The 17,125-nt window shown below is 37.1% G+C and overlaps 1 protein-coding gene across 1 annotated transcript in view; it reads left to right on the plus strand.

Annotated features, from left to right (window-relative positions):
* Nucleotides 1-16,913, plus strand: part of SOAT1 (sterol O-acyltransferase 1) — a 44,278-nt gene extending 27,365 nt beyond the window's left edge. The window contains exons 4-16 of the mRNA XM_081122169.1: nt 3,485-3,633; nt 4,747-4,806; nt 6,895-7,002; nt 7,456-7,738; nt 8,482-8,560; nt 9,060-9,141; nt 9,370-9,415; nt 10,093-10,222; nt 11,867-11,964; nt 12,883-12,981; nt 13,497-13,632; nt 14,225-14,370; nt 15,678-16,913. Of these exons, the coding sequence (XP_080978295.1) occupies nt 3,485-3,633; nt 4,747-4,806; nt 6,895-7,002; nt 7,456-7,738; nt 8,482-8,560; nt 9,060-9,141; nt 9,370-9,415; nt 10,093-10,222; nt 11,867-11,964; nt 12,883-12,981; nt 13,497-13,632; nt 14,225-14,370; nt 15,678-15,734 (1,473 nt within the window). The 3' untranslated portion in view covers nt 15,735-16,913. The remainder of the gene's footprint in view (nt 1-3,484; nt 3,634-4,746; nt 4,807-6,894; nt 7,003-7,455; nt 7,739-8,481; nt 8,561-9,059; nt 9,142-9,369; nt 9,416-10,092; nt 10,223-11,866; nt 11,965-12,882; nt 12,982-13,496; nt 13,633-14,224; nt 14,371-15,677) is intronic.
* Nucleotides 16,914-17,125: the final 212 nt, after the last annotated feature.

A 17,125-nucleotide genomic window follows, 5' to 3' on the forward strand; every position in this document is an offset into this window, starting at 1 on the left:
GCCACTTACATATAAATTTTACTGCAGGAATAAAAGCTGTGAGTTAATATTAAAAGAGGATCCTTTTTAGCTCAGCATACCCAAGCAGCGTTCTGCACTGTGTGAGGTGTCCGAGGTTGGAGTCAGAGTTGGGGGAGGGAGATTGTGAAAGAAAGTTATAAGGAGACTTAACACCAGTAACCACCTTTTACTTGCCCTCATGCTACTAAGATGTCTGTGGTTTAATTTTTTGCTTTTTATTTGGTTCTCTCACTTAGAACTGTTCTGTGTGGCATTCACTGCACCATTAACAGTGTATGCCATTCTTCATTGATACACGGCTCTGTAAGCGCGGGCGTGTGTAGCTCACTCAGCACCGCAGGTGCTGAACTAGAAGCACTCCTCATCCAAATCTCTCTGGTCCCTGAGATGAGATAGCGAGTTGAGATAACAAGGGATACCCTCATTTATGGGATGACTGTAAAAGAAGAAAAGGCAGGAGTTCTAGAGAATGAGGGGACATGAAAGGACTAGGAGGAAGAAGAAAAGAAAAGGGTACAATTGACAAGGATGAGGGTAAGGCGATTGCTGTAGGGTTTCTTACTACATGACTAGAAGTTTCAAGTGCTTTGGAACGTAAGGTAAAGGCTCCTCTGTCGGCAACTAGTAAATAAGGCACAAGACTTTGTGCCATAAGGAGTTGACTACTCCATTCAGCTTGAGTTGGGTGGATTAGGATCTGATTTTAGCAGCTTTTACTGACATTTATAGAACATTCATTATGGTCTTTTTTATGCTTCTGGTCTACTTAACCCAATACTTAAATTGGAAAGGAGACTAGTTCCAAAGCATGAGGAATCGTGCTGAAAGAAATAGCTTGCCTTTCTTTGCCACATCTCAAGATTCCAGGCTTCTTTTTTTACTGTAGAGTAAAATATCAATGGGCTAATTGATATGAGTAAGGGGTATAGTTGAGTAAATTATCAATGGGCTGATTGATATCAGTAAGGGGTAAAGTTGAGTAAAATATCAATGGGCTGATTGATATGAGTAAGGGGTAAAGTGTTAAGACCTTACATGGTTTAGACCCCCTCCTGCCATCCCCCCTTCTTTCCTGACCTTACTTCTTGTTGCTCTTTTGCTTTAGCTATGAAGTCTTGCTTCTTGCTATTTATGAAACATGCCGAGGGTGTTCCTGCTTCAGAGCTTTGAACATTCATGGATCTTTCTTCCTAGTACTTTAAAAAAAATAGTTTATTGATTTTCAGAGAGAAGAGAGAGGGGGCAAGAGAGAGAGAAACATCAGTGTGAGAGCATAACATCCATTTCCTGCCTCCTTTACACCCTCCTACCGGGGATCAAGCCTCTGCAGCCCAGGCATGTGCCCTGACTGGGAATCCAACCAGCAACCTTTTAGTGCACAGGACAATGCCCAACCAACTAAGCCACACTGGCCAGGGCTCTTCCTAGTACTTTTCCACAGATATCCACTAACTTCTGCCCATTTAACTTAGCTTCACATCTTCTCAAATGTTATCTACTCTTTAGGCTTTCTCTGCCGTCTTTATGAAAAATAACACCCCTCCACCACATCCCTCTGCTTTATTTCTTTGCATAACACCATCTGGCATACTACATGTCCTGTAAGTACCAGGTGCACAGGGACTAGATTTTGTTTACTGTTGTATCTCCTGTGCCCAGAACAGTACCCAGTACCCAGCACTTAGTGGAATGAATGAATTCTTTCCCTTCTTTTTTAGTATATTTCTACATGGGACAACATTTTTGTAGCTGGGGAAAAAACCCTTTGTTTGTTAATCAGTCCAATTCTAGAGATTAAGTGAGAAAAGAACCTTTTTTCTTCATGTCGTTTTGGGAGGGGGGTTATTTTGTTTTTGGTTAGGAAAACATACTAATGAAAAATTTCAAAATGAGGATGGACATATAATTGAGATGGAGCAAGCAAAAGGAGCTAAAATAAAGTACTATTAGATAACCTTAATATGAAAAAATAATTTTATAAAAACTTTTTTCTTTCAGGGAACATACTTCTATATTTTGTCCTTAAAACCAGCCTACATCATTTACATATTCTGTTTTGACTTACATTTTTCTGTATCTCTGCTTTTTATCCCATTGTCTTCTGCCACTTTTCATGTAAAATTAAGTCTTATTACTTTTTCAAGGTTTCAGCTCAACTCCAAGCTTAAAAAGACATTGCCAATCATCTCATTCTTGTTTCTTTGTTTGCTAAACTATTATATGTTCTTTGAGTCTTCATTGATGGTTATATTGCTCTGGCCACCCTCTTCTTGTGTTGTATTTCCCATCTCCATCAGCTGTCTTGTGAAAGGCGATATCTTAGTGTATTCTTACTGCTCAGGCCCGAAAAGGCATTTGGGAACTGTGGGAGACAGAGCAATTTGAAAAGCCTTCATATGTAGTTCCCTAAGGTACACTGGAAAGAAAGGACATGGTGAGACTCTTATAACAGAACCTAGAAAAACCTCCTTCAGAGATTTTAGGTTTAGCCTAAATAATTATTAAAAGAAAGAGCATTTTTCCGCCCCCCGTTTCATTAAAGAATTAGTAATACTTTGTTTTCTTTTACGTAGCTAGGTCCTGCCAGTTTAAAAATACCGATATTTATAATTTGAGCATCCAGAGTAGGTGGCCTATTATAATCATACTTTTCAAAAACTGGATGTTAAAAATAGTCTGGGACCGCCCGGTTGGGTGTGACTCAGAGGCTGAGCATCAACCTAGGATCCAGGAGATCATGGTTCGATTTTGGGTCAGGGCACATGCCTGGGTTGTGTGCTTGATCCCCAGTAGGGGGCGTGCAGGCGGCAGCTGATCAATGATAACTCTCTCATCATTGATGTTTCTCTCTCTCTTTCCCTCTCCCTTCCTCTCTCTGAAATCAGTAAAGGTATATTTAAAAAAAAAATAGTCTGGGACCAAAATGTGTAACAATTTTATGTTATGAAAATATGAGTTAGGGTAAGATAAACATAGCTATGGAGTTAGGAATAAATATTATATAAATGTTGGTAATATACAGAAATGACATGATCTAAAATATAAACAGTGGGTACTTGGGTGAAGGGATTGCTTGAGAAGAAAAGGGACTTAAAATTATGTAATACTGATTTTTATTTATTGTTGTTTTCCAGATAAAAATTTGAAGAGGAAAAAATAGACTGTCATTTTTATCATTTGTTATTTTGGTTTTATATATTATCTGTAGTTCATTTAGTAGGTGATTACTTTGATATGCTTAAAACTGTATAAAGTTTTTAAAAGACATAAATTATGTTGCTTTTTAGTGGCCATTTCTGAAACTACAGGTCAGCTATAGAAATTATTTCTGTTTTTACTCCTGTGAACTCACTTAAAATGGATTTCTTTAATCCAGCTCTGTTTAAGAGAACCCTTTAGAAAAATGCTAGTAACCCATAAGCATGTGTTCTTATTTTTTCCTTTATTTGTTTTAAAATTCTAGGAATTGAAGCCATTTTTTATGAAGGAAGTTGGCACTCACTTTGATGATTTTGTGACCAATTTCATTGAAAGATCAGTATCATTAGACAGCGGTGGGCGTACTCTCACATCCTTTTCTGTTCTTGGAGGAAAGAACAACCATAGAGCTAAGTAAGTATGAGGATTAGATTCTTTTAATGCAGGCATCTACTCTAGTGTAGCCAGCTGTCAAAATGTGGACTGCAGTAAAATGCCCAGGTTCAGCCCCTGGCACTACTTTTCATTAGCTGTGTGTTGCTTTGGACATATTATTTAACCACTGGAAGGGTGGGTTCCTCTATCTTAATATGTGGATTATAACAAATGTATATACTTCATTTAAGACTGTGCTGACACTTGAGTGCTTTTCATTTAAACCAAACTGACCCTGTGTGGTACGTAGTATAACTGTCTGCATAGTACAGTTTAGGAAACTGAAGCACAGAGCAGTTAAACGTCCAGGATTCCACAGCAGGACTTGAACCCAGAGTCCATGCTTTTCGTCACATCATTATTCTGCCTCTCTGTTGTACTCTCCACAATACTTGTTATAAAGAACAGTGCATTAGTATCTATTTTTCTAATAGGTCAGTCATCCAGAGCATGGAGGGAAGGCTATCAAAGGCCACTGTAATGTTAATTTGCCATTCTGTGCTTTCCTTGGTTTTATGCCTTTGTGGTCTCTGTCAGTTTCTCCTGTTCTGGAGGACAGTTTTAACCAAGGAATAGTCAAAGGAAGTGCTGACAGTACTGCCCAAAGCCCAAAAGAAGATGATCATGGTAGATGTTAACAGATGTTAGTAACTGGAAGCAACCTTTAAGATCAGGAGGCTGTTGGGGATTTTCAGAAGTCCTTTGACATTAATCAGTGCATTTTCAAGAACAGACCAGTAACAGGATGTGAATCAGAGTACGTATGGCTGGGGACCTGTCTATGACCTTAAGGATGCTTAGGAGAAGGAAGAGTGGTTGTCTGTGTGATGTCAGGAACTAGCACTTAGTTTAGTGTTCCTAACACCTTTTCCTCCCTAACCAGATAGGTATATACCTGCCTCAAAGCATTGTTCAGAAGGAGTAATGGGCCAACATGCATAAAATCCTAATCATAGTACCTGGATCACAGTGAGATGGCAGTTAGTTAATTTTACCTGCTATAGTTGGTAATATTCTTCCTCTTATTCTTAAGTTTAAATTTCTTATATACTTGAAGTACTTACATTTTGTTTTAATTTTTGCTCTTCACAGAGATCTGAGAGCACCTCCAGAACATGGAAAGATTTTTGTTGTAAGGCGATCTCTCTTAGAGTGAGTATTTTTAGTGCTTTTGATAATTATTAGTTTGAATTTAAAAAAAACACACACTATCCTGATTGTTGGAATCATTGCTTAATCTGTGAATGTTTAATGAGTTTGCTCTGTATTCATATAAATCATTTGTTTTGATACTGCATTTTGTACATTTGCTGTCTCGCTCCTTTCTGATCTCCAGGCTCTCTATCTAGTTTCAGAGGAGGTGTTAGAAATCAATCAGAATGGTTATCTGTCCTTCGATAAACTCCTTGAAGTTGTGCTGCAGAGAACTGGTTACCCAAATATATATATATATATATATATATATATATATATATATATATATATATATATATATATTATATACTTTATTGATTTCAGAGAGAGGAAGGGAAAGGGAGAGAGAGAGAGACAGAAACATCAATGATGAGAGAGTCATTGATCGGCTGCAGCCCACAACCCAGGCATGTACCCTGACCAGGAATCGAACCCTGATCACCTGAATCCTAGGTCGTCGCTCAACCGCTGAGCCACTCCCGGCTGGGCGATATGTAATTTTTAAATCTCTTTGACTAGGCAGCTTAAACACATGATAGTTTTCTCATATTTACTTATTTTGAAACCCTGATTGTGTGGGTTTTATGAAGAAAAAAAAAACAAACAAAAAACATCAGGCAATGTAAATTAGTTGTGGTGACATCATTTGTGAACTGAAAATTAAAGGTGCACTTCGAGTATGTAGTTAATATTTCTTTTGTAATATTCTCTGAATAAATCTCCCTCCCTCCCTCCCTCCCTCCCTCCCTCCCTTCCTTCCTTCTTATAATGCTATAATTTAACCTGCATTAGTATAGGTCACCTGAAGTAGTTGGGCTGGTGATTCTTAAGTGATTAATGCTCTTTTCTTTTAAAAATGCATCATACTTACCAGAATTGACTTTCTGTGAGCCAGGTTGACCTGTATTACTTAATTTTGATGAGAAGGCCAAAGTTTTCTGAACATCTAATGTAGAATACCTCTTGAGTATTATGCCATACTATTGTTTGAAGAGATTTATCTTTTAAAATCTTTATCTTGGGGGGAATGCAGGCTTTCCATGCAAAAGGGAAAAGTAAAACTAGTATTTTGAACATTATAATTAAGATATATATTTTTAAATTTATCTTTATTGAAAGTATTATAGATGTCCCCTTTTTACCCATTGACCCCCTGCACCCCTCATATAATTAAGATTTTAATGATAGTATTCTACTATATGAAAAATAAACAAAATTAAAATATACTTTAATTGAAATTTTTTTTAGTCAAGGAAATAAAACACATTCTATGGCTCAGGTGAGTTTTTATTAGGACTTGAGGATCCTTAATCCAGAGATTTAATAGTATTTTCGATTCCTCAAAATGTCTTTTAGGAGATTAGCATACATCTTTCTATAAACAAAGCTAAAACATTTGTTTTAATAAAATATAAAAAAATCCTTATTTTGAAAAAGTCATTTAGAAAGTAATTGCTGTGTTTTAAAAGTAGCCCAAAAAGATCAAAGAGGATAGAAAGTAAAAGTATTTGTAAATGGTTACGTTTATAGACTTGGAGGGTGGTAGTTGACTATTAGCATTATAGAAATGCAATCTTAACATCTTGGAAAATAGGTAGTACTTGATATATGTATATGTGTGTGTGTATGTGTGTATGTATAGATTAAGAGTAGGGAGTGGTATGTAAGAATAGGGTTTTTTTAAAAAGGTTTTTAGCATTTGAAATTGTTTTTCTGTTCTCTGTTTTCCTACATTAGAAAACAGTCGCTTCTGCTAGGTTTTCAAGAATGCACACCATTTGTTTTAAATGTTTGATATCCATGCTGTTTTCTAGGAAGCAGTATCGTTTTATAGGAAAAAGCCTTGCCCTGAGCTCTTCCGTTAAGATTTGCCTTGGTTGTGTCATTTACTGTCTCTACTTCAGGTTTAATATTCTGTGATTACTGTTCGAGGTGTTTTTAGAGGGTGGATTAAGTATCTTCCGGACTGCTTTAAAGCCTTTAATATATAGTGTTTTAAAATCAAATGCAGATTACTCATTTTACCCCTTCGAACTGCATTTACAGCGAGCTGTTTGAGGTGGACCACATCAGAACGATATATCACATGTTCATCGCCCTCCTGATCCTGTTCGTGCTCAGCACGCTGGTGGTAGATTACATCGACGAGGGGAGGTGAGAAGGGAAGGGCAGTGGCTGGTTGGCTCACGGGGTGGTGCTGGGAGTTGTCGCTATATTTACATTTTGATAGAGGGTGATTGGGTTAAATTTACTTCAGAAAATCCCAAAGCAGCTGATTTGAGGTTGAGATTCCTCTCTTAAAAGTACAACTAAGAAGGAGATTAGAAGTTTCATTACTTTTATTTTTTAAAATGGTCTATTTGAGTAGACTATAATTGGTAGTTTCTAGGTAATTTTCCTAAATGGGAGAATTTTCTATATATGATTTTTCTAGTGTGTGCATTTCAGGTTGGTACTAAAAATAAGTAACTTATTGGAATTTAACATTTGAAAAACATGATATTCCTAAAGTTGAGAGTTGGGGCCTGAAAGTTTTGAATTCTGTGAGTGAATGCATATTTTGAAAAATGTGCTTTTGTATCTTTTCTCCCGGTTTTTTCCCCACAGGCTGGTGCTTGAGTTCAACCTCATATATTATGCTTTTGGCCAATTACCTGTTGTTATATGGACATGGTGTGCCATGTTCTTGAGTACACTTTCAATTCCCTATTTTCTCTTTCAACATTGGGCGAGAGGCTACAGCAAGAGTTCTCATCCAGTGATCCACTCTATTTCCTATGGCTTGCTTTTGATGGTCTTCCAGATTGGAGTTCTAGGTTTTGGACCAACATATGCTGTATTAGCATATACCCTGCCACCAGCTTCCCGGAGCATTATTATATTTGAACAGGTAAGGTTTTGAGTGTTGCCCAAAGCAATGCTATGCTTAGTTAAAATAATAATTAGAACAATAATAATATTGTCATTATTATAAGAATATAATACTGATTTTCTGTTATTTTTAGTTGTTTTAGTTGGATACGTTTTTATAACTGGTTCTTTATGCTGTTATCTAAAATTAAAGTGTTAAACTAGGTCATCTCATCTCATAAAATTTCTTCCAGCTTCAGCATTCTCTGATTCTTAATAATTGAAATAAATAATGTTGGACTGTTCTGGATGAGTTCAAATTTGTTCTTGAACACTTTTTGTAGTTGTCATCTATACTGTAAAATGTTTTTGTAATGAAAACCCCCACTTTTGAACCGTCATATTCATTGTTTTGTCATATAACTGTTCCCATCTAAAGAATGGATTTATTTTGTTCATCCACCCTTCAGATTTTCTTAACGTTGGCTGTCCATAATGCTCTGTTTGACTAATGAAAAGGACCATGTCAGGAACCTTTCTTTGTATAGGCTTTTAATTTCTTAATTTGTAATATACCTGTGATGGTGCTGTTGGATGCAAAATAATATGTCCTTCTTCAGAGGTTATTTTTCATTTGTTCTGTAACAGTAAACTTCAGTTGGTATATGCAAAATTAAAACTTTCTTTACATGACTGCAATCTAGTGTTGTTCTGGGGTTGCTTATATGAGACAAGACAATGGTAGAAAATTCATCTTTTTCTCCCTCTCCCCTCCGTTTTTAGATTCGTATGATAATGAAGGTCCATTCATTTGCCAGAGAGAATGTGCCTCGGGTACTAAATTCAGCTAAGGAGAAGTCAAGTATGTAATGCTGTTATGTCTAAGGATTATTCATAGGGTATTTCAGCCTTCGGTGTTTACTGGGATGCATATTCTTTCCTGCAGGTATTGTGATTGTGTTTGATTTTAAATATGAGGCTCCACGTTGATTTGGAAGACTATCTCACTATTTCCTGATTGTCTCCATTTTGCTTTGGTACCTACAGTTTAAAAACATTGATCATTAGATTCTTGTAACTTTGTGTAATTTTTATGGAATGTTATACTCATTACACCCATGTGTGCTTATTACTCTTTGAGTTGCTGCTCAAAACTAGAAGTTATCTCGAAGTCACAGGAATAACTTAGTGTAGAGGGGTTGGTGTATTAATATCAGAATAAGAAGTCGTCATTTGGGAGGTCAGAAAAAACAACATAAGCTAAGGAGAGGTCATTTTATTCTTCCCTGTCCTGTGCTTCCTTGCTTTCCCTTTGTAGTTCTGATGAGAGCTCCTGACCTAGCCCAATTTTCCTATTCCAGGCACTGTCCCAGTACCGACAGTCGGTCAGTACCTGTACTTCTTGTTCGCGCCTACGCTCATCTACCGGGACAACTATCCCAGGTAATGGCACTGTGAAGTACAAACATGGTGTGCACCATGAGTGAGGTGGGACGGGTGACAGGTGCCAATTCACGTAGGGCTACAGGGAATGTAGAATGAGTTTTCATTTCTGTTTTCTCACTGGCTTGGGTTGCCCCAAATGGTGATTCTAGCAGTCTGATATGATCACAGTAATTCTTGACAGAATGTACTTTATTTAGCAAATGTATTTTGTTCCTTCCTTTTTAGGACTCCCACTGTAAGGTGGGGTTATGTTGCTAAGCAGTTTGCACAGGTAAGTTTTTTTTCACTGTCTAAGGATTGGTGATTGGTGGGAGATGGGGATTTGAATTTATTGTAATAATTTAATCTATTTAAAGTGTTGATAAATTCATGTCTATTGGGAACGTTAGAATTCTTTCTGAAGTTTTGAAATTATTCTCAGTACAGTGAACAGTGTTTGTTTTGCTAACATCAACAGTAATTTTCTTCATTAAAATAATTTATTTTAATTAAAGTAATTCCATTTGGTTACTTCAGTCAGTGTTGACATTAATTTCCCCCTCCCCTCCTGTTTTTATATTTTTGGATATGTATGTGGGCCTGACCCCCTACACTCCTCCCTAACCCCTTATCAGAATCAAATACCAGAAGATACCATTTTAAATTCTTGTTTCAATCAAATACCCATTTATGAAATAAATTCTTTTGTTATGGGTTCATGTAGCAGGAAAAGCAGGTTCCAAGAGTCTGATCTTTAACAAATGCCATTTGGTAAAGGGTTGGGAAAAGGTATGGTAGAAACTAGGCCCGAGTAATACCTGGAGGGTACAGTTTGGCAATCTTATATGCTAGTGTTAAATGGAATATATATGTAAACATTAGAGGTGACATATGTATCTTTTGAAGGAAAATCACCATCTTTCCTCATCAAGCCATCATTCTTATGACTGTATCTTTGCTGTGTTCCAGGTGTTTGGTTGCTTATTTTATATGTACTACGTCTTTGAGAGACTCTGTGTCCCCTTGTTTCGGAATATCAAGCAAGAGCCCTTCAGTGCTCGGGTTCTGGTCCTGTGTGTATTTAACTCCATCTTGCCAGGTAACACGGGTACTGGGTAATTTGGCCACTTATAAAGTTGCAAGGAAAATAGAAAGCTATTGCATCTTTGATTTACCTGCTTTTCACTGTAAACTCATCTACATATCTATACCCATCTTGACCCTTTCCATCTCTCTCATAAATAAAGTATATTTCAGTCTCAGGCCAATTTTTCCATTGGTCTTTGGACTTTTACTCAAGTTTTGCTTTCCCTGACTGGATAATGCATGTTTATGCTTTATTCCCCCATAATCTTGCTCCTAATCCAAGCAGGCCACTGAAATAGCCTTTATTAAAATCACTAGTAATTTCCTGATTCTAAACCCAGTATCGCTTTAGCCTTTACTCTGGGCTCCATGAAGCATTGGCTGTTGACCATGTTTTGAAGCCTCGCTTGCCACTTTCTCTTATTCTCCTGTCTTTCCAGCCATACCGCAATCTTCTAACTTGCTTCATTCCACTTATTTTTTTCTGGAGATATGTGAATACCTACTATATTTCAGGTGCTGACGACATAGCAGTGAACAGACATACTCTTTACTCTCTGGAAGCTTGCAGTCTAATTAGATATAGTTTTCTTTACTTTTTTCCTTTTCTGTACCCATTAAATGTTGGTAACATTTTCCATGATCACCTCTCTCTTTCTTCTCTCTCTCCCAGACTTCTAATAACCCTTCCTGATTGCTTTCCAAGATTTATTTTAGTAGACTCTTATCTGTCCCTCTAGTAGGATATGTGTGCCTTCCTCACTAGGCTGCAAATTTCTTGAGATCAAGGATTGTGCCTTATAGCCACTCAGCCAGTCATAGTCTCTCCCAAAGTGTCTAACCCATAGCAGATGCTCTCTAAATATTTTTGAGTAAATGAATACTTATGTTATAGTGTAACATATACTACATAAGGAGGGTAAACAAAGTGCTGATGAACTTTGTATCATATTGGAGATAACATTTAATATTGGGTATTGAAAATAGGTAGATGCTTGCCTGTCAGAGAAGTGATGGGAAGGTTCTTTCAGATAGTGGGATGGGTGCAAAAGCATAGACTTACTTTAGAATGGCTGGAGTCCAGTTATGTACGATGTTTGCAACCCTGGGAGTGGAGTTGGAGATAAGTTAACCTTATCACTGTTGATATTCAGGGCTGGAAAATTCTTTGTTTGCCTACGCTGTCTTGTGCATTGTAGGATATTTAACAACATTCTGTCCTCTATCAACTAGATACCAATAGCACAACCCCCATCCCTTGAGGTGTGACACCAAAAATGGCTTCAGAATTGTCAAATGTCCCTGTTGGGTGGGAGTTGGGGAGATCTCCCCCAGTTTTAAACAACTGGTTTAGAGGAATGCATAAGGACCACATTTTAAAGGGCCTTCGGTATCAAGTTAAGCCATACATCTAGGCATTTCTGTTAAAACAGAAATGAGTCATTTGTCATCTGTAAAATTCATTTGGAAGGAAGTTACTGCTTTATAAAATTAAAATAATTAACTTTCAGAAGAACACTATCACCTCTGGAATGAGTAAGCTGGAATAATAATTTTTATTTTACAAAGTAATTCTAGCTAAGCAGGTGATGACATAATTAGCTGCTTGGTATGTGAACTATTTGTTAAGTCTCAGTATTGTTAATTTTATTTTTAGGTGTGCTGGGGCTGTTCCTTTCCTTTTTTGCCTTTTTGCACTGTTGGCTCAATGCCTTTGCTGAGATGTTACGCTTTGGTGACAGAATGTTTTATAAGGTAATATATATTTGGACTCATTTTTCTTTTCACATTATGTCCTCATTGTCAGGTATTTGAGCATTGTTGGCTACTAGCTTTTTAACATGAACATTGTGAAATAATTTTTTTAAAAAATTCATTTGAAATTGTCTCTGGTGCTGTAGGAGTAATTTCAGCAAATTATTCCACTTAAGGTTGTTGAAGGAAGGAAATAACTTTCTCCTTTTATTTTTGAAAGGCATTAATTCTGCCTGAAATATTATTCTATACTTCCAAAGTTGGAATTAAGCTCTAGACTAGAGCCAGGGTCCAGAGTTTAGTTTGCTTGTGGTTTTGGCACCTCTCCAAGCCTGCCACTTCTTTCTCAAAGAAATAAATAAGTGCAGGTTGTGAATTTTAGTTGTCTGATTCCCTTAGTCTGATCTTGAAGTAGGGAGCAAGATAAAGATATAGGAACACCAGGTTTTGGAGGTAGCCACCATCTCACTCCTTGTACAACTTAAGTTTTTTATTTGATACAACAAACAGCTCTTTAGCGTTAACGTGCTACGTAACCCTATGTGACCTTAGAATTCTCTCATTGTGTTTTAGCAAGGCAATGGGGACTTACAGATTGCTGTTTAGAGGAATACTAGATTGATTGTATATGTTCTGTTTCTTCCACCATAACTTGTTTCATAATGAGACAAAGTGAAACTAGGGAATTAATCATATATAGAACTAGAGTTAATGTCCTCTTGAACATGAATAACCAAAATGCCTTTTAAGATTTTTCTGACATCAGTGTATGGACTAGCAATTTATCATAACACACTCTGGGTATTATGTGTGTATGTTCTTTGGGAATATTTAGGGGTTTTTTGCTTTGGCTTTGTGTGTTTGTGTATGTGTGTGTGTGGTGTCTGTAGTTTTATTGCTTTGGGTTTTTTTCCTCAGGATTGGTGGAACTCCACATCCTACTCCAACTATTATAGGACCTGGAATGTGGTGGTCCATGACTGGCTATATTACTATGCTTACAAGGACTTTCTCTGGGTAAGCAGCAAGATTTAGTTGATGTTGTTCAAGAAATGGAGATCCTTTTCCAGAAAGTATTAATATTGTGCAGCTGGAAGAAATTATACTTAGTTGTCTTTAATTCTCTTGCGAGCTATTTATGTCTAAGAAACCTCCTGCTTTGACTAGTACTGCTTAGAGGCCAGTATGGATAGTTACTGGGTCTAGTACCATGTTTTCACTGCGGATTTTATTCTACGTAATTACAAAGTAAGAATGCACACAAGCATTCGAAGAAGTTGAAATGATTCGCCATTTATGGATCATTTCTTTTGAATCTCACTGATAACAAGTAATCTCCCTCTAGCCTTTTTTGGGGGAGGGGAGTTCTGGTCAAAGTGGAGAAACACCTGTGTTTGGATTTATATCTCACCTATTGGTCATATGGGTCTTTGAGACATTCTTCAGAGCAGAGTGTATTTAGACTGATGAGTTGTAATCTTGAATCTCATGGTTGATTAAAAACTGCTTTCTGACGTTTCCCTTTACCCTAGTTTTTCACCAAGAGATTCAGGTCTGCTGCCATGTTGGCCGTTTTTGCAGTGTCTGCGGTCGTGCACGAGTACGCCTTGGCTGTTTGCTTGAGCTTTTTCTACCCAGTGCTCTTCGTGCTCTTCATGTTCTTTGGAAGTAAGTATTTTGGCATGCCACAGGACTGAAGATGATGCCAAAAGAGAAATTTAGAAAATAAAGTATAAAATCAATGTAGGAAACTAGATAATAAGCAGTAATACCATCTCAAGGCAGAATTTGCTCATCAGAGAGTAAGAACATTGATTTTGAGTAATTATACACAACTCTCTTTCAGGATGTTTATACTTTGAAGCAGAGAAATGAACCAAATAACCTCTTGAAGACTATCAGTCACACTGATTTTGTAGGTCACGAAAATAAAGAACAGCATCCCATTCTTTAACTCTGTCATTGTTCATCTGCTGAAAAAGCTGACCCTTTTTTGGGTGGGGGAAAGGGATAAGTTAGAATATGAATGATTCCATGAAATATATTTTCACCTATTCTGAATACTACCTGATTTCTAGTTAATCACAGACTAATAAACTTCAACACTGAAGCTTCATTTTTATTTATAGGAGCAGTAGCCAGAATAAAACTCACACACACAGTTGATGCTCATTGTGATGATGAGATGATTACGGCAGATACCTGAGGCTGCTTATAGATTGTTTTGATATGTATACCTTTGTTCTCTTCCTGACTTTAGTGGCTTTCAACTTCATTGTCAATGACAGCCGGAAAAGGCCAATTTGGAATGTCCTGATGTGGGCGTCCCTTTTTGCGGGCCAGGGAGTCCTCCTGTGCTTTTATTCTCAAGAGTGGTATGCACGTCAGCACTGTCCTCTGAAAAATGTGAGTCATCAGTCAGGCTGCAGTGAAAAAGTGACATGTTTGTCCCCAATTGTGAGGGTTGGAAGGCAATATTAAGGGGAAGGAGAGTAGTGGAGAAGATGATGAATTAATGTTAAGGGGAGAGAAACATCATCTGATTTTACTGCACTATCCTTGAAATTTTTCTTTGCTTTTCTTCACTTTGAACTCTGCTGTGTTCCCTTTTTTTTTAAAAATTTCCTTCCCTTTTACTGCTTTTTCTTTATCTCCTTCTAATTTTCTTCCTGTGTCCTAAAAACGTAGGAGATGTGTATTTTCCCCTCCACACACACCTAAACATATATGTATGTATTATTTATTTTTAATACTCACCCAAGGATATTTTTTCCATTGTTGTTTTTGTTTTGTTTTTTTAGAGTGGAGGGGAGGGAGGAAGGAGTTGGGGGGGGAGAGACATGGATGTGAGAGAGATGCATTGATTGGTTGTCTCCCACATATGCCCCAACCAGTGCTGGGGATCCAGCCTGCACCTGAGGTATGTTCCCTGACCAGGAATCGAACCTGCCACCCTTTGGGTCCACAGGGCAACGCTGTAACCACTGATCCAAGCTGGCTAAGGCCATATATGTATTTTTTTACCCCTTCCTTTCCAAAGTATTAACTCTTTGTAAAAATGTCCAGCTACAATCATATGCCTAGGATCCCACTTCCCTTGATTCTTTTGTGTGTTTTTCCCCCTCATGATTATGTAAGAGTCTCATTCTTAGAGCTTTAGCTTTTAGTAGCTGTATGTGGATAACTCCCACATATTTCGGAGGGTGATGTCTTTATATACCTGTCTGGGTATTTCTCACAGACACCTATAACTGAAGGTGCCCACAATCAAATGAATCAGTTTCTCTGCCAAAGCTTCCACTGTCTACACTGCTTTTGTTAGGCTGCCCTAGTGTGCCCTCCGTATTTCCTGTTAATCCTCTGTGTGCATTTCAACGAACTGCTCTGGACTACTCAGAGTAGGGGTGTGCTAAAATAAAATGCCAGATACGTAAAGAGGTGGTACCTATTTGAAATTTGGATAGAAGTGCAGTTGTGTAGGGCTTACTGGACTTTAAAAACTTCATGGAAAGCCTCTAAATCAAATAAATGTATGCTATAGATAAAAATAAGGAACATCTTTTGAATTATTGAGCTGCTTATAACTTAAAGGTTACTGAAATGCTGGGAGGGATTTTAGAGTTGTGAGTATATAACATCAATGCCCCTATCTCCCCCCACAACTCATGCATATAGTGCCCAGAAGTAAGCTACATTTCTTTTTTTCCTCGAAGCCCACATTTCTGGATTATATCCGGCCACGTTCCTGGACTTGCCGTTACGTGTTTTAGAAGCTTGGACTTTGTTTCCTTCCTTGACACTGAAGACTGGGTATCTGGCCTGATTTGGGGCCAGCATCTCTTTCCAGCTGTTACTGATGAAGTTATCTGTGTTATTTGGACCACTCCAGGCTTGAAAGATGACTCACTTCATCTAGGTCATCTGAAGCTGAGCTGTTGGAAGTTTACTGGAATTATGTACACTTAAGCAGTACTTTTTTTGTTTTGTTTTGCAGAGAAGGGAGACTTAATAGCTAACGCAATGACAAATCTTTTCTGGGTCATATTTAGTTTAAGCCTCAGAAATTATATGTTTTGTTTCTTGACTATCTAATTAGAAACTAAACATCATGTTTTCTTAGCCTCTGAATTAGCCAAAACATTTATGAAGAAATCATTTAAATACCTCTGGCTTAGAAATTTTTTTCATGCACACTGTTGGAATGTATGCTAATTAACTGTGCAATTGGGAAAGAAGAAAATAGGGAACGTTTTGCTATTTCTAGTAAAGAGAAAAGATCTACTTTCCAAAGATAATCTTACTGTATATCTTAATTTGTGGGGGGTTTTCTCAGCCTGTATTTTTTTGAAAAAAGTTTGATTCTGCCCAAGTTTTATCTTGTTTTCACTATACAGTGTAGATCATGGTTTCTATGAAGGAAAATTATATCTTTCACCTTGAATTCTTGAGTTTGCATTCATAATATTATATATTGAGAAGAACAGAAGTAGGAAGGAAAAGAGGAAGAAGGCACAGGACAAAGAAAAATATTTCCTCGTAACTTTCAAAGTAATTTTTTTTAAAACTTGCAGAATCAGTCACATGTTTAAATTATTTTATCACGGAACTTGTGTGGAAAATAATTTTAAAAACCTTTAAGGTCATAACTTCTTTTAAGTTATTTAGAAGTATCCTTTCGTTCAGTTATTTTGTTGTCTAATAAATACTGACTTGAATTATTTTGCAGACCAGTAAGTCTGTAACAGAAGTATTAGTCACCTCCATTAATATTAAAATGATTATTAAAGATCCAGAAGCTGGCTTCTGTATTTGCTTAATTATACTTTTAATGGTAGTTACTTTTGGTGAAACAAATTACTGTGATCAATTTCAAGAAAATGTACTGTATTATGTAATGTTCCCATGTTATAAGGTGCCTATTGCTAATACAGTGTGGTGTGAAGGAATTATTTTGTTTGTGTGAGGTGTGATTATGTTTGTAAAAATTGAACATTGGAAGGAATATCAGAGACCATGTATGTAGTTCAACTTTCCGCCCAAAGAAGTAAGACATGAATTACTCAGAAGGTTATTGTTATTTTATTTGGAGCAGCCAACTCGAGAGTCCTTTTGGTATTCTAACAGGCTGACAACTATCCAAAAAGTTTTGGGAAATCTTTTC

The sequence above is a fragment of the Miniopterus schreibersii genome (genome assembly GCF_964146895.1).
Source record: "Miniopterus schreibersii genome assembly, chromosome: 19".
Taxonomy (NCBI): Eukaryota; Metazoa; Chordata; class Mammalia; order Chiroptera; family Miniopteridae; genus Miniopterus; species Miniopterus schreibersii.